The 22,240-nt window shown below is 49.6% G+C and overlaps 1 protein-coding gene across 1 annotated transcript in view; it reads left to right on the top strand.

The window, feature by feature from the left end:
- The window catches only part of LOC148219630 (serine/threonine-protein kinase PAK 3-like), a 147,760-nt gene extending 126,231 nt beyond the window's left edge, over positions 1–21,529 (top strand). The window contains exons 5-15 of the mRNA XM_088156434.1: positions 10,951–11,283; positions 11,575–11,742; positions 12,055–12,220; positions 12,519–12,582; positions 13,275–13,323; positions 14,088–14,200; positions 14,855–14,972; positions 15,807–15,906; positions 16,358–16,548; positions 19,792–19,929; positions 21,308–21,529. Coding sequence (XP_088012560.1) covers positions 10,951–11,283; positions 11,575–11,742; positions 12,055–12,220; positions 12,519–12,582; positions 13,275–13,323; positions 14,088–14,200; positions 14,855–14,972; positions 15,807–15,906; positions 16,358–16,548; positions 19,792–19,929; positions 21,308–21,403 — 1,536 coding nt within the window. The 3' untranslated portion in view covers positions 21,404–21,529. The remainder of the gene's footprint in view (positions 1–10,950; positions 11,284–11,574; positions 11,743–12,054; positions 12,221–12,518; positions 12,583–13,274; positions 13,324–14,087; positions 14,201–14,854; positions 14,973–15,806; positions 15,907–16,357; positions 16,549–19,791; positions 19,930–21,307) is intronic.
- Positions 21,530–22,240: the final 711 nt, after the last annotated feature.

Genomic DNA, 22,240 nt, shown 5'->3' with positions numbered 1-22,240 from the left:
CCATCCGGGTGCTTCAGACACTGGAGCAGGCCACCCTTTGATGGTTTGGTTTGTTGGGTTGTTGGTTTGCCAGGAGGAGAAGCCGTGCTGATTTTCTGTTTATGCAGCAAGCAAAGGTGCTTTTGCTCAAGATTTCCTGCCCTATTGCAGCACTGGAGAATATTGTGAGAGTGTTCTAGCTCTCCACGTATGCAGCAGCAACAGGTGGCTATTTCCTAATTTCCTCTTTCAGAGCTTTAAGCACGTGCGAGGTCAGTTTTCAGAGAGAGCGTTGCTTGCTGATAGTAGGCGTTGTGGAATCTTGGATTCAGAGCCATATGCAGTTGTGTTGGATCTGCTCATGTTAATGTAGTCGGAGGGAGTTGGAATGCCATTGCTCTGACAGTTGATGATTTTGCCTTAGTAGAGCAGGTTGTAGAGCTGAATAGAAAGAAGGTTAGAAAGGACTGGCAATGACGCGTCCCTCATGCTTCTCTCTCTGCACAGATCCCTGAGCCAAGAGCCGAGTCTCCTCTGACTCTCTCAGCCACTGGAGACGAGGCCAAAGAGGAGCAGAATGGCCACAAGCCTGCAACTGTGGTCACTGCAGAAGATGATTATGGCGAGCCGGTAAGTGCCAGTTGTGGCTGCTGCTGTCTTTAGTGCAAGACAGAGCTGCAAGCTTCTGTCCAGCCAGGACCTGCCTTTGGTGGCTCAGGTTGCTGAGTGCTGCAGTCCTGTGGGGAGTTAGGAATTGCCCTGCAAAGCAGTGAGAGCTGGAGAATGGGCTTTGCTGTGTCGTCTTTAGGCCCCAGCTTGCTGGGATTCTGCTAGGGGCCGGCGTGAAGCATGAAGGCTCCCCAGCCCCAGAGGAGGGAGCATGTCCAAGGCACTGAGCTCAGCCACGTTGGATACGTAGGGGACACGGCGGTCTGGAGAGAGCTATGTTGCCACTCCACAGGGAGGCCAAGGAGCTAAAGGCAGAGAAATGCTTGATCTGACCTCACAGGCTCTTTGGGGTGCTTTGTCGCCACGAGCTTCTTGGCTCTGCTTATGTGGCAGTATTTCAGAGACACGTTGTGGAGTGGCAGGTGGCAGTCAGAGATTTGGTGCCTTTGTTGCCAGGTCGTTCTTTTGCCTCTTCAGGCAGAGTGGTCAGTAGCAGAGTGCAGTGAGAGTCGGCTTGGTTTAGAGAAGCTGCAAAGAGATGATTGTGTTGTCCATGGATCCTTATGGGCCTGCACATGTCCCGTGCGGCAAAAGACATAAACTGCATAGCTGTGGACCCATTGCTGGGGCAAAAGCCAGAGGCTACATGCGTCTGTTGATACTTTCTATTGTGTGGTCTATTCTGTTCTTGATAACTGCATTTGAAAATGCCATTGGAGCCTGCAGAGGGGCAATAGCTGAAAGACTTGGACTGCTGTCCTGTGTTGCTAAGAAGCGGAGAGGTGTCTTGAAATTGCGGATGCTGTATATCAAGTGAAAAGTGGAAGGTGGAGAAAAGGAGGCACGAGTGCCTGTCAAGAGCAGCTGAAGATGAGGCAGCGTGTGCCCAGGTGGCCAAGAAGGCCAAGGCCATGCTGGCCTGTGTCAGCAATAGAGGGGCAGCAGGAGCAGGGCAGTGAGCTGTGGCCTGTGCTGGGCAGGGCTGCAGCGGCAGCTGGAGTGCTGTGTCCACATGTGGGCAGCTGTGAAGCAGAAAGAGCTTGAGGGGCTGGAGCGTGTGCGCAGAAGGGCACAGGAGCTGGGGAGGGGTGGGAGCACAAGCCCAATGAGGAGGTGCTGAGGGAGCTATAGCCTGGGGAAAGGGAGACTCATGAGGGACCTTCTAGGCACACTTCCATGAATGCCTACGTGACAGTGCTCCCCACAAGGGCCGTTTGCGTGAGAAGAATCCCCTCGGTGCATCCATCCGGGTGCTTCAGACACTGGAGCAGGCCACCCTTTGATGGTTTGGTTTGTTGGGTTGTTGGTTTGCCAGGAGGAGAAGCCGTGCTGATTTTCTGTTTATGCAGCAAGCAAAGGTGCTTTTGCTCAAGATTTCCTGCCCTATTGCAGCACTGGAGAATATTGTGAGAGTGTTCTAGCTCTCCACGTATGCAGCAGCAACAGGTGGCTATTTCCTAATTTCCTCTTTCAGAGCTTTAAGCACGTGCGAGGTCAGTTTTCAGAGAGAGCGTTGCTTGCTGATAGTAGGCGTTGTGGAATCTTGGATTCAGAGCCATATGCAGTTGTGTTGGATCTGCTCATGTTAATGTAGTCGGAGGGAGTTGGAATGCCATTGCTCTGACAGTTGATGATTTTGCCTTAGTAGAGCAGGTTGTAGAGCTGAATAGAAAGAAGGTTAGAAAGGACTGGCAATGACGCGTCCCTCATGCTTCTCTCTCTGCACAGATCCCTGAGCCAAGAGCCGAGTCTCCTCTGACTCTCTCAGCCACTGGAGACGAGGCCAAAGAGGAGCAGAATGGCCACAAGCCTGCAACTGTGGTCACTGCAGAAGATGATTATGGCGAGCCGGTAAGTGCCAGTTGTGGCTGCTGCTGTCTTTAGTGCAAGACAGAGCTGCAAGCTTCTGTCCAGCCAGGACCTGCCTTTGGTGGCTCAGGTTGCTGAGTGCTGCAGTCCTGTGGGGAGTTAGGAATTGCCCTGCAAAGCAGTGAGAGCTGGAGAATGGGCTTTGCTGTGTCGTCTTTAGGCCCCAGCTTGCTGGGATTCTGCTAGGGGCCGGCGTGAAGCATGAAGGCTCCCCAGCCCCAGAGGAGGGAGCATGTCCAAGGCACTGAGCTCAGCCACGTTGGATACGTAGGGGACACGGCGGTCTGGAGAGAGCTATGTTGCCACTCCACAGGGAGGCCAAGGAGCTAAAGGCAGAGAAATGCTTGATCTGACCTCACAGGCTCTTTGGGGTGCTTTGTCGCCACGAGCTTCTTGGCTCTGCTTATGTGGCAGTATTTCAGAGACACGTTGTGGAGTGGCAGGTGGCAGTCAGAGATTTGGTGCCTTTGTTGCCAGGTCGTTCTTTTGCCTCTTCAGGCAGAGTGGTCAGTAGCAGAGTGCAGTGAGAGTCGGCTTGGTTTAGAGAAGCTGCAAAGAGATGATTGTGTTGTCCATGGATCCTTATGGGCCTGCACATGTCCCGTGTGGCAAAAGACATAAACTGCATAGCTGTGGACCCATTGCTGGGGCAAAAGCCAGAGGCTACATGCGTCTGTTGATACTTTCTATTGTGTGGTCTATTCTGTTCTTGATAACTGCATTTGAAAATGCCATTGGAGCCTGCAGAGGGGCAATAGCTGAAAGACTTGGACTGCTGTCCTGTGTTGCTAAGAAGCGGAGAGGTGTCTTGAAATTGCGGATGCTGTATATCAAGTGAAAAGTGGAAGGTGGAGAAAAGGAGGCACGAGTGCCTGTCAAGAGCAGCTGAAGATGAGGCAGCGTGTGCCCAGGTGGCCAAGAAGGCCAAGGCCATGCTGGCCTGTGTCAGCAATAGAGGGGCAGCAGGAGCAGGGCAATGAGCTGTGGCCTGTGCTGGGCAGGGCTGCAGCGGCAGCTGGAGTGCTGTGTCCACATGTGGGCAGCTGTGAAGCAGAAAGAGCTTGAGGGGCTGGAGCGTGTGCGCAGAAGGGCACAGGAGCTGGGGAGGGGTGGGAGCACGAGCCCAATGAGGAGGTGCTGAGGGAGCTATAGCCTGGGGAAAGGGAGACTCATGAGGGACCTTCTAGGCACACTTCCATGAATGCCTACGTGACAGTGCTCCCCACAAGGGCCGTTTGCGTGAGAAGAATCCCCTCGGTGCATCCATCCGGGTGCTTCAGACACTGGAGCAGGCCACCCTTTGATGGTTTGGTTTGTTGGGTTGTCGGTTTGCCAGGAGGAGAAGCCGTGCTGATTTTCTGTTTATGCAGCAAGCAAAGGTGCTTTTGCTCAAGATTTCCTGCCCTATTGCAGCACTGGAGAATATTGTGAGAGTGTTCTAGCTCTCCACGTATGCAGCAGCAACAGGTGGCTATTTCCTAATTTCCTCTTTCAGAGCTTTAAGCACGTGCGAGGTCAGTTTTCAGAGAGAGCGTTGCTTGCTGATAGTAGGCGTTGTGGAATCTTGGATTCAGAGCCATATGCAGTTGTGTTGGATCTGCTCATGTTAATGTAGTCGGAGGGAGTTGGAATGCCATTGCTCTGACAGTTGATGATTTTGCCTTAGTAGAGCAGGTTGTAGAGCTGAATAGAAAGAAGGTTAGAAAGGACTGGCAATGACGCGTCCCTCATGCTTCTCTCTCTGCACAGATCCCTGAGCCAAGAGCCGAGTCTCCTCTGACTCTCTCAGCCACTGGAGACGAGGCCAAAGAGGAGCAGAATGGCCACAAGCCTGCAACTGTGGTCACTGCAGAAGATGATTATGGCGAGCCGGTAAGTGCCAGTTGTGGCTGCTGCTGTCTTTAGTGCAAGACAGAGCTGCAAGCTTCTGTCCAGCCAGGACCTGCCTTTGGTGGCTCAGGTTGCTGAGTGCTGCAGTCCTGTGGGGAGTTAGGAATTGCCCTGCAAAGCAGTGAGAGCTGGAGAATGGGCTTTGCTGTGTCGTCTTTAGGCCCCAGCTTGCTGGGATTCTGCTAGGGGCCGGCGTGAAGCATGAAGGCTCCCCAGCCCCAGAGGAGGGAGCATGTCCAAGGCACTGAGCTCAGCCACGTTGGATACGTAGGGGACACGGCGGTCTGGAGAGAGCTATGTTGCCACTCCACAGGGAGGCCAAGGAGCTAAAGGCAGAGAAATGCTTGATCTGACCTCACAGGCTCTTTGGGGTGCTTTGTCGCCACGAGCTTCTTGGCTCTGCTTATGTGGCAGTATTTCAGAGACACGTTGTGGAGTGGCAGGTGGCAGTCAGAGATTTGGTGCCTTTGTTGCCAGGTCGTTCTTTTGCCTCTTCAGGCAGAGTGGTCAGTAGCAGAGTGCAGTGAGAGTCGGCTTGGTTTAGAGAAGCTGCAAAGAGATGATTGTGTTGTCCATGGATCCTTATGGGCCTGCACATGTCCCGTGCGGCAAAAGACATAAACTGCATAGCTGTGGACCCATTGCTGAGGCAAAAGCCAGAGGCTACATGCGTCTGTTGATACTTTCTATTGTGTGGTCTATTCTGTTCTTGATAACTGCATTTGAAAATGCCATTGGAGCCTGCAGAGGGGCAATAGCTGAAAGACTTGGACTGCTGTCCTGTGTTGCTAAGAAGCGGAGAGGTGTCTTGAAATTGCGGATGCTGTATATCAAGTGAAAAGTGGAAGGTGGAGAAAAGGAGGCACGAGTGCCTGTCAAGAGCAGCTGAAGATGAGGCAGCGTGTGCCCAGGTGGCCAAGAAGGCCAAGGCCATGCTGGCCTGTGTCAGCAATAGAGGGGCAGCAGGAGCAGGGCAATGAGCTGTGGCCTGTGCTGGGCAGGGCTGCAGCGGCAGCTGGAGTGCTGTGTCCACATGTGGGCAGCTGTGAAGCAGAAAGAGCTTGAGGGGCTGGAGCGTGTGCGCAGAAGGGCACAGGAGCTGGGGAGGGGTGGGAGCACGAGCCCAATGAGGAGGTGCTGAGGGAGCTATAGCCTGGGGAAAGGGAGACTCATGAGGGACCTTCTAGGCACACTTCCATGAATGCCTACGTGACAGTGCTCCCCACAAGGGCCGTTTGCGTGAGAAGAATCCCCTCGGTGCATCCATCCGGGTGCTTCAGACACTGGAGCAGGCCACCCTTTGATGGTTTGGTTTGTTGGGTTGTCGGTTTGCCAGGAGGAGAAGCCGTGCTGATTTTCTGTTTATGCAGCAAGCAAAGGTGCTTTTGCTCAAGATTTCCTGCCCTATTGCAGCACTGGAGAATATTGTGAGAGTGTTCTAGCTCTCCACGTATGCAGCAGCAACAGGTGGCTATTTCCTAATTTCCTCTTTCAGAGCTTTAAGCACGTGCGAGGTCAGTTTTCAGAGAGAGCGTTGCTTGCTGATAGTAGGCGTTGTGGAATCTTGGATTCAGAGCCATATGCAGTTGTGTTGGATCTGCTCATGTTAATGTAGTCGGAGGGAGTTGGAATGCCATTGCTCTGACAGTTGATGATTTTGCCTTAGTAGAGCAGGTTGTAGAGCTGAATAGAAAGAAGGTTAGAAAGGACTGGCAATGACGCGTCCCTCATGCTTCTCTCTCTGCACAGATCCCTGAGCCAAGAGCCGAGTCTCCTCTGACTCTCTCAGCCACTGGAGACGAGGCCAAAGAGGAGCAGAATGGCCACAAGCCTGCAACTGTGGTCACTGCAGAAGATGATTATGGCGAGCCGGTAAGTGCCAGTTGTGGCTGCTGCTGTCTTTAGTGCAAGACAGAGCTGCAAGCTTCTGTCCAGCCAGGACCTGCCTTTGGTGGCTCAGGTTGCTGAGTGCTGCAGTCCTGTGGGGAGTTAGGAATTGCCCTGCAAAGCAGTGAGAGCTGGAGAATGGGCTTTGCTGTGTCGTCTTTAGGCCCCAGCTTGCTGGGATTCTGCTAGGGGCCGGCGTGAAGCATGAAGGCTCCCCAGCCCCAGAGGAGGGAGCATGTCCAAGGCACTGAGCTCAGCCACGTTGGATACGTAGGGGACACGGCGGTCTGGAGAGAGCTGTGTTGCCACTCCACAGGGAGGCCAAGGAGCTAAAGGCAGAGAAATGCTTGATCTGACCTCACAGGCTCTTTGGGGTGCTTTGTCGCCACGAGCTTCTTGGCTCTGCTTATGTGGCAGTATTTCAGAGACACGTTGTGGAGTGGCAGGTGGCAGTCAGAGATTTGGTGCCTTTGTTGCCAGGTCGTTCTTTTGCCTCTTCAGGCAGAGTGGTCAGTAGCAGAGTGCAGTGAGAGTTGGCTTGGTTTAGAGAAGCTGCAAAGAGATGATTGTGTTGTCCATGGATCCTTATGGGCCTGCACATATCCCGTGCGGCAAAAGACATAAACTGCATAGCTGTGGACCCATTGCTGAGGCAAAAGCCAGAGGCTACATGTGTCTGTTGATACTTTCTATTGTGTGGTCTATTCTGTTCTTGATAACTGCATTTGAAAATGCCATTGGAACCTGCAGAGGGGCAATAGCTGAAAGACTTGGACTGCTGTCCTGTGTTGCTAAGAAGCGGAGAGGTGTCTTGAAATTGCGGATGCTGTATATCAAGTGAAAAGTGGAAGGTGGAGAAAAGGAGGCACGAGTGCCTGTCAAGAGCAGCTGAAGATGAGGCAGCGTGTGCCCAGGTGGCCAAGAAGGCCAAGGCCATGCTGGCCTGTGTCAGCAATAGAGGGGCAGCAGGAGCAGGGCAGTGAGCTGTGGCCTGTGCTGGGCAGGGCTGCAGCGGCAGCTGGAGTGCTGTGTCCACATGTGGGCAGCTGTGAAGCAGAAAGAGCTTGAGGGGCTGGAGCGTGTGCGCAGAAGGGCACGGGAGCTGGGGAGGGGTGGGAGCACAAGCCCAATGAGGAGGTGCTGAGGGAGCTATAGCCTGGGGAAAGGGAGACTCATGAGGGACCTTCTAGGCACACTTCCATGAATGCCTACGTGACAGTGCTCCCCACAAGGGCCGTTTGCGTGAGAAGAATCCCCTCGGTGCATCCATCCGGGTGCTTCAGACACTGGAGCAGGCCACCCTTTGATGGTTTGGTTTGTTGGGTTGTTGGTTTGCCAGGAGGAGAAGCCGTGCTGATTTTCTGTTTATGCAGCAAGCAAAGGTGCTTTTGCTCAAGATTTCCTGCCCTATTGCAGCACTGGAGAATATTGTGAGAGTGTTCTAGCTCTCCACGTATGCAGCAGCAACAGGTGGCTATTTCCTAATTTCCTCTTTCAGAGCTTTAAGCACGTGCGAGGTCAGTTTTCAGAGAGAGCGTTGCTTGCTGATAGTAGGCGTTGTGGAATCTTGGATTCAGAACCATATGCAGTTGTGTTGGATCTGCTCATGTTAATGTAGTCGGAGGGAGTTGGAATGCCATTGCTCTGACAGTTGATGATTTTGCCTTAGTAGAGCAGGTTGTAGAGCTGAATAGAAAGAAGGTTAGAAAGGACTGGCAATGACGCGTCCCTCATGCTTCTCTCTCTGCACAGATCCCTGAGCCAAGAGCCGAGTCTCCTCTGACTCTCTCAGCCACTGGAGACGAGGCCAAAGAGGAGCAGAATGGCCACAAGCCTGCAACTGTGGTCACTGCAGAAGATGATTATGGCGAGCCGGTAAGTGCCAGTTGTGGCTGCTGCTGTCTTTAGTGCAAGACAGAGCTGCAAGCTTCTGTCCAGCCAGGACCTGCCTTTGGTGGCTCAGGTTGCTGAGTGCTGCAGTCCTGTGGGGAGTTAGGAATTGCCCTGCAAAGCAGTGAGAGCTGGAGAATGGGCTTTGCTGTGTCGTCTTTAGGCCCCAGCTTGCTGGGATTCTGCTAGGGGCCGGCGTGAAGCATGAAGGCTCCCCAGCCCCAGAGGAGGGAGCATGTCCAAGGCACTGAGCTCAGCCACGTTGGATACGTAGGGGACACGGCGGTCTGAAGAGAGCTGTGTTGCCACTCCACAGGGAGGCCAAGGAGCTAAAGGCAGAGAAATGCTTGATCTGACCTCATAGGCTCTTTGGGGTGCTTTGTCGCCACGAGCTTCTTGGCTCTGCTTATGTGGCAGTATTTCAGAGACACATTGTGGAGTGGCAGGTGGCAGTCAGAGATTTGGTGCCTTTGTTGCCAGCTTGTTCTTTTGCCTCTTCAGGCAGAGTGGTCAGCAGCTAGTAGGGAGCTAGGAGATAGGGAGGCTTAAGTGGGTTCTGCCAGTTACACTTCCATGAATGCAGAGAAGTTAGTGGTCCCCTTAACGGCCCTTTGTACTTGTATAATTCGTTTACTGCATTTAGATGCTTCAGTCTCGAGTAGGTGACTCTTTGATTATTTGGTTTTTTGGGTTATTTGATTTTTGGAAATAAGGCTCATTTATTTTCCTCCTCTATTAATATATTATGTTTCTGCTCAAGGTTTTTCTTCATAGGCAGATGTATTTTGGGGCACTTTTTTTGGTGGTGAGTTGTCTTTTGTTATGCCAGATCAAGAATTAAGGTCTTGTACCTCACTTCTGTTTTAATACGTCCCTTTCCATTTGGCAACCTTGGGGATCAGTAATTTTTCAAAAATATAGGAAGATTGTATGTAGGAATTTAGAAGGAATTCCACACACTTGCATTCTAGGTTGTCCTCAGAGATCAGAGGAGCTGGAAGGGGTTTGGTTTAATTTTTGATTACAACCATTTTAGCACTGTCCATGTGGTTGTGAGCAAGAGAAGAACTTGCCGCCGCAGAGATGCACAAACAGTGCACTTCCCAGTGCAGTGCTCTGGGACTGATCTCATTCCCTAAGTCCCTACATGTTCCAGATTCTGCAAGGTTAGAGATTATCGATGTAACAGGAGAGCCAGTTCAGGATTGCTGCTGACTGGAGCTCTGGCTGCCAATTGTAGATGGATGCAGTAACAGAAAGTATAGTAAGAGAAATTATAGAAATGAGATCTTCTCTGTCTATCTATCTATCTATCTATCTATCTATCTATCTATCTATCTATCTATCTATCCATCTATCTATCTCTCTATCTATCTATCTCTCTATCTATCTCTCTATGTAACATTTCCATAATTGATTCTTCCTGGCTCTGGTCAGAGGCAGCTGGAGGTGCAAATCTCACCTAAAGGCATCCCTTCAGGAGAAGAGGACAGATATGTTGTGTCAACTGATCCCGAGCAGGCAGAGATGTTTCCCCTCCAGAAATGGTTGTTTTTTTCTCCTCAGCAAAGTTTTCCTCCTCCAGCCTCTTCAGCCCTGAAATCCCAGTTTATTCTTTAAATTCTCCCTGTCCTAGTGACATGGAAAAATTCCATGGTTTTGGGGGTGTTTGGTGACTCTGGTCATACATGCAGTACATGACACATGATTTTCTTCACTGACATCCCTAAGGGTGTCTAAGTTCATTTGCTGATGGGGCCTTAAGAAGGTCTCTTTTAGTACTGGTCTGAATTCGCAGTTGACAAGAGAGGAAGAATAAACACCTTGATCCTCCTCCATATACTGAGGTGGCTGTGGAAGCTCTCTGACCTCCATCAGAGGATCTGTGCATGCATCCTTCTCTCCTGATTGAGCAGGATTTCTAACAAGAGAGTAGATGTCAGAAAGGCAGGATTGGTGGTGCAGGCCTGAAGAGAACATGAACTCCAGAAGTGTCTGTCACAAGGAGTGAGCCCACACTGGAAACCACCTGCAGAGCCAGGATGGAGCTGTGGGACGGGGCTGGGTGTTAGTCACCATGGAAAGACAAAGGGGACAGAGCAGAAGTGGAGGGAGGCCCTCAGCAGAGCCTTGAGAAATGCCACACCTTCCCTGTCAGCTGCCTGAGAGGCTGTTGGAGCTTCAGTCCCAGATGGACCCTGACTGTACTGCCAGTGTCACTTTGGAATCTGTGCCTCCCCATGGGCAGAGAATGAGCCAGGGGAGCAGCAGCACAGTGCTTTGGGAACGTGTGAGCCCATCAGTCTCAGAGACTTGGCCCACAAATGTTGTATGGGAAGTTGAAACCCATCTCCTCTTGCTTTCTGTGCAGGCCCTTCTGGAGCAAGAGCATGAGCAGATTGCTTTATCAGAGGTGCCAGGGCAGACTCAGGGAGAGCTGTGCCCAGCCCGAGAGCAGGAAGAGCAGCTCAGGCAGCAGGTGGAAGAGCTAGAGGGGAATGTCCAGGTAAGCCTGGCTCAAGCAGGTGACAGAGTGAAGGGCAGGAACAGGGACATAAAACAGAGCTCTTGGGACTGAGGAGGCCAGGAGTGCCACAGGCACTGGAAGCACAGAGCCTTGTAATCTGCAGAGATCAGGGATGGGAGGGTTACAATGGAAGCAGAGGTGGGTATGAAAACAGAAAGAAGTGGCAGAATGAATTTGATTTTGAGGCTGAAAGAGGAAAAAGTTGAACCCTGTGATTTGCTCTGCATTTGTGTGTACAGGACATCAAGGCAGAGCCACAAGGAGAGCTGTCCGAAGCTCAGATTGCCACCATGGCAGTGAAGAGGAGGAACGAGGAGGACAAGAGAAGCATCCAGGAGGAGATGAATCTCCATCAGCAGAGAGGAGATCAACAAAACCCGGAGACTGCAAGAGTGGCAGACCCTCCATTCAAGAACTATTTCTCTTGTTTTTTACGGAACCTCAAGGATCAGATGTATGCAGAGCTGCAGGAAACTGAGGCTAGGATGAAGGCAAAGGAGAAGACGCTGGAGGAAGAAATAAAAATTATCAAAGAGAAGCATAATCCCCTTCTTCAGGCTGTACAAAATCAAGTGAGTGAAACAGCAATAGCCAGTGCAGTCACCAAACTGGTGGTTTCTGCCCTTCTTGCCTTTCCACTGTAGAGTAGCAGGGGGTGGGGTGATGCCTCTGGGTGCAATCCTGCTGTAGGGTTACTGTGTTCCTTGTTCTTGAGGTATTTTTACAGTGGGACATGGTGACCCAGATGGAGGATTGAAACAAGCTGTCTGTAGCCCTCTTCTCTCCCTTTCCTCACAGTCAATGACTCTTGGCTGACAGGGACAAGCTGTAGTCTCTGACTGCTTTGTTCTGTTTAACTTGAGGTGGAAGTGTTGACATCTCACCTGCCAGCCTGCAAAGACTTCCAGCAAAGGACTGGAAACAAAAAGCCCCGTGGTCGGTGTGAGGCACAGGAGCTGTCCCAGCCGGAGATGCTGCAGGTTGGGCACGTCCCAAAGATGGTGGAGGAAAAGAGATCTCAGTGGAAGGAGGTAGAACATTTGAACAAGGGCATCTGCAGCCCTTGGAGGGGGAAAGGAATCCTTGGGGAGGAAGTGGAATGGTCTTGTGGCAGTTATCCTTCAGAAAATTCATGAAAATGGAACATGAATCTGGCCATGAACTCGAGTAAAACCAGCCTTTGGTTTTGACCCATCCAGTTGGAGAAGTGAACATGCAAATAATCCATTTTAAGAGCCATGCATGTGGCTGAAAACATCTTCCTGAGGGCTTGCATTTGAAAAGGGATCTCGAAGTAATCTCTGCCAGTCACCTTTCTGAGATAAACTCATTTCTCATCTCAGATCTACACAGGCTCTGTTACTGAACCTGCTGCAGCAGCAGCGTTGTCTAAAGGAGCCTTTGTTCCCCAGCCTGAGAAGTGGAGCCTGGGCAGACTGTTCATCTCCAGCACTGACACAGCTGCTGCTCAGCAACAGGAGACTGAGGAGAAGTACCTGCAGCTACTGAGTACGTCCTGTGTATTTGAGGGACAGTGTGTTGTGTGCATGTGTCAGCATAGCTGTACCAAATATTCCTCCTGAGCCTGGTGTCACAGGGACATTTAGGAATCCTTATAGGAACTGCTGTGGAAAAATCACTCTCTGTGCTGGCCATCTGTGCTGCAGAGCTGTCTGTCTGGTTGTTGTTTTTGTTACCCAGCCAAGCACAAAGGGTTCAGAGACCCACACAGGGGGCTGCCTTTTTGATCTTCTGGAAGTTGGGATCTCTGCTTTCAAGTGAGCATCTTGCATTTTGTTTCCCTCAGGGAAAATAGTGACCATGGAAAATCCTGTGACAAAATACACTGAACTGGAAAATATTGGCAGCGGGTGAGTCCAACCTCAGTTACTTTTACATAAACATGGGCCAGGTGATTTGCTGGTAGAATGTCTATCAAGTGTGAAGTCAAGCAAGCTGCAAACATATTCAGACACTGGGGTTAGATTGTCCCATCTCTCATTACTGGTCAGAATTTGTGAACGTGGGCAGAAGGCAATGCCAAAGACATCTCCATGCTGGCATGGCCTTGCCAGCAGGAAGGAGCAGGACCTGGAAGATCTCCTTGTCTCTCAAGTGTGGGACAGCTCTGTGTTAATTTCATTAGCATTTCTGAATATCTCCAAATCCTACAGCCACACTAATGAAAGCAGAAGGATCCTGCTTGCCTGAAAGAGCAACCTACCCCCTATGATAGCTGTGAGATAACAGTTCTCAGGAACATTTCTTTCCAAGAGTTTGCTGAAGGAAATACTCTGTGGTCAGCATAAGAACTGCACCGTTTAGAAACTGAAACTTGAGATGAAAGAATAATCTCTCTTTTGAGCTGAGGCAGTAAAACCCAACACTCCAGGAACAGGCCCAGTGCTCATGCACTGGAGAGGGAAATGCAAGAGCTGCCTTCTGGCAAACCCCTCCTGCATCCTGCAGGATTTAGGCACTGACAGCACAGATCTCCTATCTGGCCTGGCTTTCACTCTAGGCTCTAAATGGCTTCTCTTTCTTTGCTTTGTCTTGTTTCTAGGACTTTTGGAGAGGTTTGTAGGGCACTCAACACGGCCACAGGAGAAGAGGTAAATGTCAACAGCCCCTGCAGACTCTCAGCCCTTGAGGGCTTTCCCCTCTGGTGTGAGCTCTGGCTGGAGCTTTGGGTAGAGCTGTGCAGTAAAGGCACAAGAAGCACAGACTGGTGCCAGCCTGGAAATTGCCTTTGGAACAGTCTTTGTCCTTCTCAGCTGCCAGAAGGAAGGCGAGGAGGGCAGCGGTTCCTTTCAGAGAAGGACGCGCTCACTCGCTCTCAATTGCTAAAACAAAGGTGGTGCCTTAGAGCATCTCCCTGCTCTTTGGGGCTACAGCTTCAGAGCTGTATTCTCATTTCTGGCTGCCAGCAAATGCATCTGCATGTTACTGGTAGTTCCTTAGCCCCCTGCAGTGCTGCACTTGGGAACTGCACATTGAGAGAGATCTGCAAGGCGTCCCTAAAAGCCCCAAGCCCTGCTTAGAGCCCAGGATGTATCCAGAGAGTACCAAGGCACAGATTACTTCTGAATCCCAGACAGAGCAGCAGAGAGTGTGGGCAGAGCTTTGTGGGTGACAGTAAAGACATCTTTGTTATCAAGTGGACAAGGCAAAACAGCAATGGCCATGTGTCCTGTAACTGGCCCCCAAGGGAGCAGAGAAATGGGTTGTTGGAATGTCAGTTCCTAATTACTCCAATGTCTAATCACAAGGCATTTTGGCTCAGCTCAGCTGTGTCATTGCAAAATCACTCACTCCATGTGCTTTCTGGTCTTATGCCACCAACTTCTCAAGTTACTGATTTTCCATGTCATTTTAGGTGGCCATAAAGAAAATAAATCTCCACGGAATGAGGAAGAAGGAACTAAAGGTCAAGGAACTTATGGTCATTAAGAAGTATAGGAATCCCAACCTGATCAACTATTTAGACAGGTGAGTTGTTGTGCTTTTGTCCCATGACTGTTTGTTTACATACTGCAAACACACAATGTAAAAACCCACTTTGGTCACTGGCAGAAAATAGAGCTGTTAATTATTAGCAAATTATTATTGTTCTGCTCATCATCAGTGGATGGGACGAGAGTGCATCTTGTCTGCACGAGTCTTCCCTGGCACATGTAGTTTGAAAATTGTTCAAAACCCTGAATCAACCCTATCTTACTAAATCAATAGCCCGTGAGTTTACTGCCACCCTGTCGTTTTGGGGCTTGATTTTTTCCAAGTGTCTTCTTACATGTGCATGAAATAACTCGGATTTCCCTTGGATTGTGTCCCATCTTTTCCATTGCTATGCATGCCAGAAATACTAGGTGCCTTTTTTCTGGAAACGCAGTGTGACAGGTTTTTTATCTGTTATTAAACTGCATTTTTCACTTGCTGGCCATCTAACACATCTCTTTTTTACACCAGTACATTTCTCCTTGAGTCTGCACAGATTGGAAACACTGCACAGCCTAGAGGGAATGTCTATTCCTTTCATTGTGTCCTCATCACAAAGAGACCCGGGAACAACAAGGACGCTTGTCTTTTCCAAACAGCAACACAGCCATGCACGTTCATATCCATGGCCTTGTTTCCTTCTTTCAGCTACCTTGTGGATAAGCAATTCTGGCTGGTGATGGAGTACATGGATGGAGGCACTCTGAGAGATGTCATCAGCAAGATGTACCTGTTAGAAGATGAGATGGCAGCTGTCAGTCGGGAGGTCAGGGATCAGAACCCACCTGTGCTTACGAGGGCTTGGGCAGGATTGTCTGGGGAACTGGGGCTCAGAACTGGAGAGATTTCATGTGCCAAGCTTTGTTTCTGTGTTGCTGGTATGCTATGGGGAAGTAAAAGCATCTCAAGTGAATTGTGTGCCAGTGCCCCAGAACTCACTGTCCTCTATTCCTGTACTCTTCTCTCCTGCTCTTGTATTCTCACTCTGTCTCTTGTATTTGTATTTGTTGTTATTCACCCTGCCTCTCTAAATGTTTACCTCGAGCCCGTCTGCACTGCATTCCTTGTCTGTAAAAACAAAGGTGCTGGTGGCAGGATTTGAAATGAATACCAAAGAAAAAAGAGAGACTTGTTTCTCACAGGTCTCAAAAAGGAAAGTAGTGCACCCAAAATGCTGTTTGCTTCTAAAAGGTGACTGATGTGATGCTTCCAAATCTGTGCTGAGGCCAACAATAAACCTTTGTCATGCAGCTTGCCACCCAAAGTAATCCACTTCACACCAAGGGGAGGGACGTTTTCTTTCTTGGCAAAATCGTTTGTCCCCTGCATGGAGAGCACATCCACTGCAGCAGCATTCATTCTGTCTGGTTTGCAGGGCACAGTCTACAACAGCAGTTGCTGTTGCTCTTCCAAAAGCTGACATGACTTTCCTTAGAAAGGTCCTGCTCTGCTGGTGTTGGAGCAGCAAGCTCTTCCTCTCACTGGCACTGTGTTCTGCCATTAGTCCCCATTCCCCTGGAAAGGGAACCATTTCGAGTTTTTTGCTTTCTTGTGAACTCACATGACTAATTTTTGCCCTCCTGTTTGTTTTCCTTCCCAGTGCCTGCAAGGACTGGATTTTCTTCATCTAAACGGCATAATCCATCAAAATGTGAAGAGCTGCAACATCCTTTTCAGAACCGATGGCTCTGTCAAGCTGGGTCAGTATATTCTTGGTCAGGGGCAGTGTTCTAGGGATGTGGGGTGTGGGCTGTTTTGAGTGACTGCCAGCTCCCCAAAAATGCTGCTGGTGGGAGTGCAGGGGCCCCTGCTTTGAGCTGAAGGCACAGCTGCAACATGCACAGAGGTATGATAGGGAAGCACAAGCAGTCAAGAGTGGCATTGGTCTGTGTGTGTCCCTTCCAGAGGGAGGGAGATACAATGTAAACCTTCAGGAGAATAAAGGCCACTGTTCTGAGCAGCATTTAAAAACCTGGGTTTTTTTGGAAGTGGCCAATTCCCTACTACCTTGGCTAAAGCCCTAAGGAAACTGAGCATGGCCAGTTCTCCAGGAGATTCATCAACAGCTCATTCTTAGAGTGAGAGTGGGGAATTCTTTGGCTTGGTTTCCTAATTAGAGCTGGCTTTCATGGTGTGTTGTTTTCTCCACAGCTGATTTTGGCCTCTTTGCTCAGCTCACCCCTGAGCAGAGTAGACAGAACTCAGTGGCCGGCGCTTCTGGGTGGATGGCACCTGAAATCATGACTGGTCAACCATATGGCCCCAAAGTGGATATTTGGTCCTTTGGAATTGTGGGAATTGAAATGGTGGAACGAGAAGTTCCTTGCCAAACTCCTGTCTGGGTAAGGTGCAAATACTTACTGATCCCACTGTCTTTCCCATCTGTCCCATGTTCTGTGTGCCACTGGACAAAATCCCATTGCCTTCTGCTGGCATTACTTATACCAAGGTCCTTTTCTAAACATGTTGCTGCAGCACATCAGCATTTTCTGTACTTTTGGTGGCCTGAGAAGAGAAGTGGCAGGTAACCAGTTCAGCAACGTGCCATTTTTGCCTCCAGCCATGCCTGACATTTCTCATTTGCTTTTTGAACACGGTTGGAGCTCTGTTCCTGAAGGAAAGAAAATTTTTGGTGAAATGGTTAGATAGGTGATAAATACCCATCAAAATGGAGGTTGAATCTTCTGAGGTTCAATTTTATAGAAAAAGCAAGAAAAAAGAAAAATAGATAAAAACCAACCACCAAAGTAGTGCCCAAGCAGTTCTGCTTGCTTTTTTCTTTTTAAACACAGTACATCAATTTCCCTGCATACTGTAGCATATTTTCCAAATCCGGTGTCTTTGAAACTTTCAGGCTTTCAACTAACCTGTACATTGTTCTGTCATGTCTCTGGATGGCCTGGCTATGTTCAGGATGTGTTTTTCTCTGGCTACAGTTAGAATTGCACACCAAACCCTTGGCTGTTTCTTGGTATTTTAACAAGTTGATGAGCTGCAGTCAGGTGCCTGTGGCTGGGATCCAAGGTGTTTGGTTGTTTGGTTGATGCCGGTGCTGTGTTCCTTTACTGCAGGAGCAGGGCCATCCCTGGGTTGCACAGTTCTAATGACAGTGAGGACATCAGCTCCCCGTCATGTCCAGTGGCTGAGCTCAGCTGCAGGGCGACAGGATAAAACCCCTTTTGTCACCTCTGGTGGTGTGGGAAAGAAAGCTGCCATCATTATTTTTACTCAAGGAGAGTGCATTTGCTGTTTTAGGTTTGGAAGTTTTCCTCTGGGTTGAAGAGGATAATAACAAAGTCTCTATGGTCACCATCTATTTCAGTGCCACCAGCACCGAGCTGTTAGTATTGTGCTGGACATTTTTATGGAGACCAGGCCAGGGGCTGGTGTCATGGAGAGCCTGCCAAAACCTCCCATTCTTGCCTGGCACTTTCTGCAATGGCACACCATTGATGCATTGAGTAGAGTATCCAAATGAGCAGAGGGTTGCCATAGGGATAGCACTTCTCCTTCTGATTTGCCCATTGTCTTAGTTTTGATTTTCCAATTTAAATACACTCATTTTCCTGTTGTGAGACAGAACCAGGAGAAAAAAAGCAAGGCAGGCCTAAAACTTAGGAGATTATTAAAAAAATAGAAATTTATTAACTACACAAACAAAGTGGGGGGAAACAAATTCAGAATAAGATTTTCTTCAGACTACTCCTTCCTTCCCTTTCCCAACCTTCATAACAACAAAACAAACATATAGCAAATATTTTGGTCAGTCCCTAATTTAGTCTTTTTCAATTCACTTCCGGAGAGAGAAGCCTCTTTTTGATGAAAGCTGTAGGGATTTTTCCACAAGAAGGAAGAAAACAGTCCTCTCGTGGTTTCATTTTCACGATTTGCATCTACCCTGACCTGCAATCATGACGCTCCTCCCAACTCCACAGCCTTCCCAAAGCTGTAGATGTGGGCCATGTCTTCCTCATGGGGTTTTACTTTTAAGAATGAAATGTTCCATAGCAAAGGTTCTCTTAATCTCTTTTCTCTCTGTTCAGGCTTCATCCTCATAAAACTGAGATCCCCTTCTTTCCTCAGGGCAAAGATTCTCAACACAGGTGCTTTTTGGTCAAATCATCTATCAAATGGAACATCTCCATCCCCCCATGTCTTTTTCCATGGTTTATAGGAATATTCAGTACATCGGTTCATCCCTACAATCTTACAAAAGGATTTTCAGCCATCTTGACAGCATCTCCTCATTCTCCTTCTATTTAAAAAACCTTAGCTCTTGCTTCACTGACTTCAGAAATCTTATTCCCTTTCATATCCAAAGGAAGGCCGGAGGTTTTGCAAATGTTATCTGAGCAGTAAAGAGTTAAAGTTTAACACAACTCCAAGAGTCGGGCCAGGCCCAGGCCGTGCTGGGTGAGGGTGGCTGAGGTGTCACTCAGCCTTTCTGGGGCTGGGCTGCAGCCCCACCCTGCCCATGGCCACCCCTGCTCCCAGACAGGCCCGGCTGCCTCCCCCAGGCCGTGCGGGGGCTGGGCAGGCCTGGCCCTTCAGAAACTGCTCCGAGCCAGCAGCAGGAGCCGGGCCCCCCTCAGAGCCGCGGGCCCGTGGAGGAGGAAGCCGTGAAGGTCTCATCAACGAGCCTCTCCTCCTCCCGGCCATCGGCTCCCCTCGTTTGCAAACGGGGCCCAAGCGGCCTCCCGAGCCTCCCCCCGGCATGGGGGGCGGGGGGGAAGCTCGGGTTGGTGTCACCTGCTCAGCTACAGGAAAGACAAAAAAACAAGTTCCGGATTACCTCCTTTGACATGTGTTTTCAAGGAGCGAACTAACTTTCTCCCATGGGCTGTTGAAGGTGTCCTAACCCCCACAGAGGAAGCTCCCTCAGAGAGAACTTCTGAGTTTCTTCTTCCCAAGTCAACCCATCACACCCATGAAAAGGTTTCCTTTTGCCACATAAAGAAGGTGAAACTTGCAGACTGCTGAGAAACAGAGCTGCAGGCGTTTCCTCTTTGTGTGCCCAAACAGGCATTTTCATCCCAATACCTGGTGCATGCATCTTTATGTGTCTGTGTCGAATATGACATTCCAAATGTTTGTTTTCTTACCTGAGGAATACCTGGTGGATTTCCTTTCTTTTCTTCCAATTACCATTCTTTTCAAGAACAGGACAAAAAGCTTGATGAGTTTTGGTTTATGGCAGCTGTGCTTAAGGGACCAGCAAGCACTTCAGTGATGCCTTTCATGTAATAATTCTTGGAAATAAAGAGTTAGTTAATACAGAAAAATCCCTCTTCCAAATAGCCTGTCAAGCTGGTGGAATCCTCAAGGAAGCAAACATGGTTTTGCTGATGTAGTTCCCACTACCTAGGTCAGTAATGAGATCAGCTGCCAAGGTGAGATCCCCTGCATGTTGGAAAAGCTGTGGCTGCTTTGGGGTTTGGGTGATTTGTTGGTACAGCAAAGTCATCTCAGCCTCTCTGCCAGGGCAGAAACTGCCAGTGCAGAGTGCAGGTTAAACAATGGCATCTGGGAGAGCAGTGACAGATGTGAAAGGAGCAGGCTGAGCCTCGTGTTTCCTTTTTCTCCAGCCTCAACTCCCGACAGCCACAGGAGGGAGACCAAAGCTGCAGCAGCCCAACCTCTTCTCGCCTTTGCTGCGGGACTTCCTGAGCTGCTGCTTGCAGACAGATGAGACTCAGCGCTGGTCTGCCAAGAAGCTCCTGCAGGTAAAATGCAAAGGGGCTGCAGGTGAAAGAGTGTCCGTGGGATGGGCTCCTCCTCCACTGGAGGCCAAGGCATCAGATCAGCCCCCCTTTCCTCCTCACCTCCAATCTTGTGCTTTTTCAAATGAAAATGGTGAGGAATCCTAGACTGGGCTGGGCTGGCAGGGAGGTGCAAAGGTCATCTGGTCCTGTGGCCTGCAATGAGCAGGGACATCTTGAAGGAGATCAGGTTGCTCAGAGCCCTGTCCCACCTGATCTGGGATGGTTCCAGGCAGGGGCACCTACCAGCTCTCAGGGCAACTTGTGCCACCGTTGCACCGTGCTCCTAGTAAATAAGTTCTTTCTTAGATCTACTCTGACTCAATCCTCTTTTTGTTTAAAAATGTTAGCCCACATCCTATTGCAACTGGACATAATTAAAAAGGTGTCCCACACTCCCTCAGAAGCCCCACTGAAGTTTTGGCAAGTGTCAATAAAGTCTCCCTGGGAGCTATTTTTCGCCAAGCTAAATCACTCCAGGTCTCTCAGTCTGTCCTCAGAAGAGAGGTGCTCTCTCCTCTGACTGTTTCTTTTGCCCTGTTTTGTAATTTGATGGTGTGGTCAGTTTTATGTAATGGCACAAGAATTGAAGTAGAGCAATGCTGGATCCAGAGGTGTGAAATGGTGATGGAAGAACCCGAGGAAGCCAGTCCTGGCTGAGCACTCAGAGGTTTGGCTGTGGGAAGGAGGGGCTGTGGCAGGCTCACTGTGAGCCTCTGAGGGGCCCTGGTTTGTGCCCCCACCCCACTCTTAGAGGTTTCTGCCACACAAACAGGGACAGCTGAGAGGGACTTGTCCCAGCCCCATCTGCTGCCTGGCATGGTCAAGCAGACAGGACCTGCCCCAGGGTTACTGCCAGCTTGTGTGGCAGAGAGGGAACTGCAGGACCCAGTGCCACTCGGCTGTCCCTGCTGGCAAGGAAGGAAGGAAGGTGCCATCCAGCACAGGAGGGGCAGGGCATGGAAAGGTAGACACTGCTGTGTCCCCCTGTGGAAATTAGCATGATGCCTGTCTTTCAAAGAGAGGCACCCATGTGAGTCTTTGGAGTTTCCTGAAAGGAAAAAACCCCAAGGACAGAAAAGCACCATTTCCAGAGCCCTGGCAGGACAAAGTCCCCAGCAAGATGAAGACACCAGAATAAAGAGATGAGTGGGATTCTGGGCCAGGTTTGCCTGTGATGGCAAGGTCTTGCACAGGAAGGTTGAGGTGCAGATGGCCCTGTTGGTTCTCTTTCTGCATCTTTCTGTGAACCAGAGCAATCCTGACTGAGCCTGTGAAGCACTGAGCCTTGAAAGTCATGATTCATTGTTTGGTTTGTTTTTTTTTTTTTCCCTGTGGACAGCATCCATTTGTAACATCAGCCAAGCCAGTGTCAACCCTGACACCACTCATCATTTCAGTGAAGAGGAAGAAGAAGAAGAAGGAGACAAGAATTTAAATATCACATTGAAACATTACCTGTGCAACCAGCATAGAATAAGACTGTTGAGGAGAACTGTAGATTAGGATCATACAGTAAGATTACAGAATAAGATAATAAATAAATAAAGTTTCTCAAGTGCAACTCATTTGTAAGATTCCCCTCCTTCTGATTCTTTCAGAAAATACAACATTTCTTTCTGGATTGCCAGTTGTTTTTAATGCTGCTAAGTCACACTTACGGCTTCTTTGGCATGGTTTCTGAGTAGGGAAGGCTCTTCTTCGTTTATCCTCTCCAGATCACACTGCCTTTGGAATATGGCCCACTGGCTTGTTTTTGCCCAGCCACGGTGCTTCTATTTGAGGCAGAAAAGGCAATGGCATTTGCAGGCAAAACCAGAGGAGGGGGCAGCCAAGCCATCCCATGCAGATGCAGACCTTCTATGATGGCTAAAATCTGGCCTGGAGGCTTCACAGTCATAGATACCCTCATTAGAATTCCACCAGTCTATGCCATTAGGGAAAAGAGGTCAACATCCCTAGGAGGAAGGCATTTGAAAGCTGGGACATTTAAATTCAAACAATGCCAGCAATCCCTGGCAAGCATGGACACAGGCAGCTACTGGCCAATGAGCTGGGTGGTAACCAAATTCAGCCAATTAGGAGACCAGCCACGGAGGGTTTTTAACATCTTCTAAAAAGGAACTGCACTCGGTAATATTGGCTGTTGCTGTGTGAACTACGGAGTGTCGTATCTTTTAAATCTCAACGGTGACAGCCTTCAGCTGTGACTCAAGAGCATTTGCTTTCCTGCCACTTGGATTTGCATCCCTAAGTGCAATCTCTTTGGCTGGAG

The sequence above is a fragment of the Sturnus vulgaris genome, chromosome Z, assembly GCF_052056855.1.
Source record: "Sturnus vulgaris isolate bStuVul1 chromosome Z, bStuVul1.hap1, whole genome shotgun sequence".
In the NCBI taxonomy this organism is placed as follows: Eukaryota; Metazoa; Chordata; class Aves; order Passeriformes; family Sturnidae; genus Sturnus; species Sturnus vulgaris.
The sequence above is the reverse complement of the archived record's forward strand: the minus strand, read 5'-3'. Positions and strand labels throughout refer to the sequence as shown.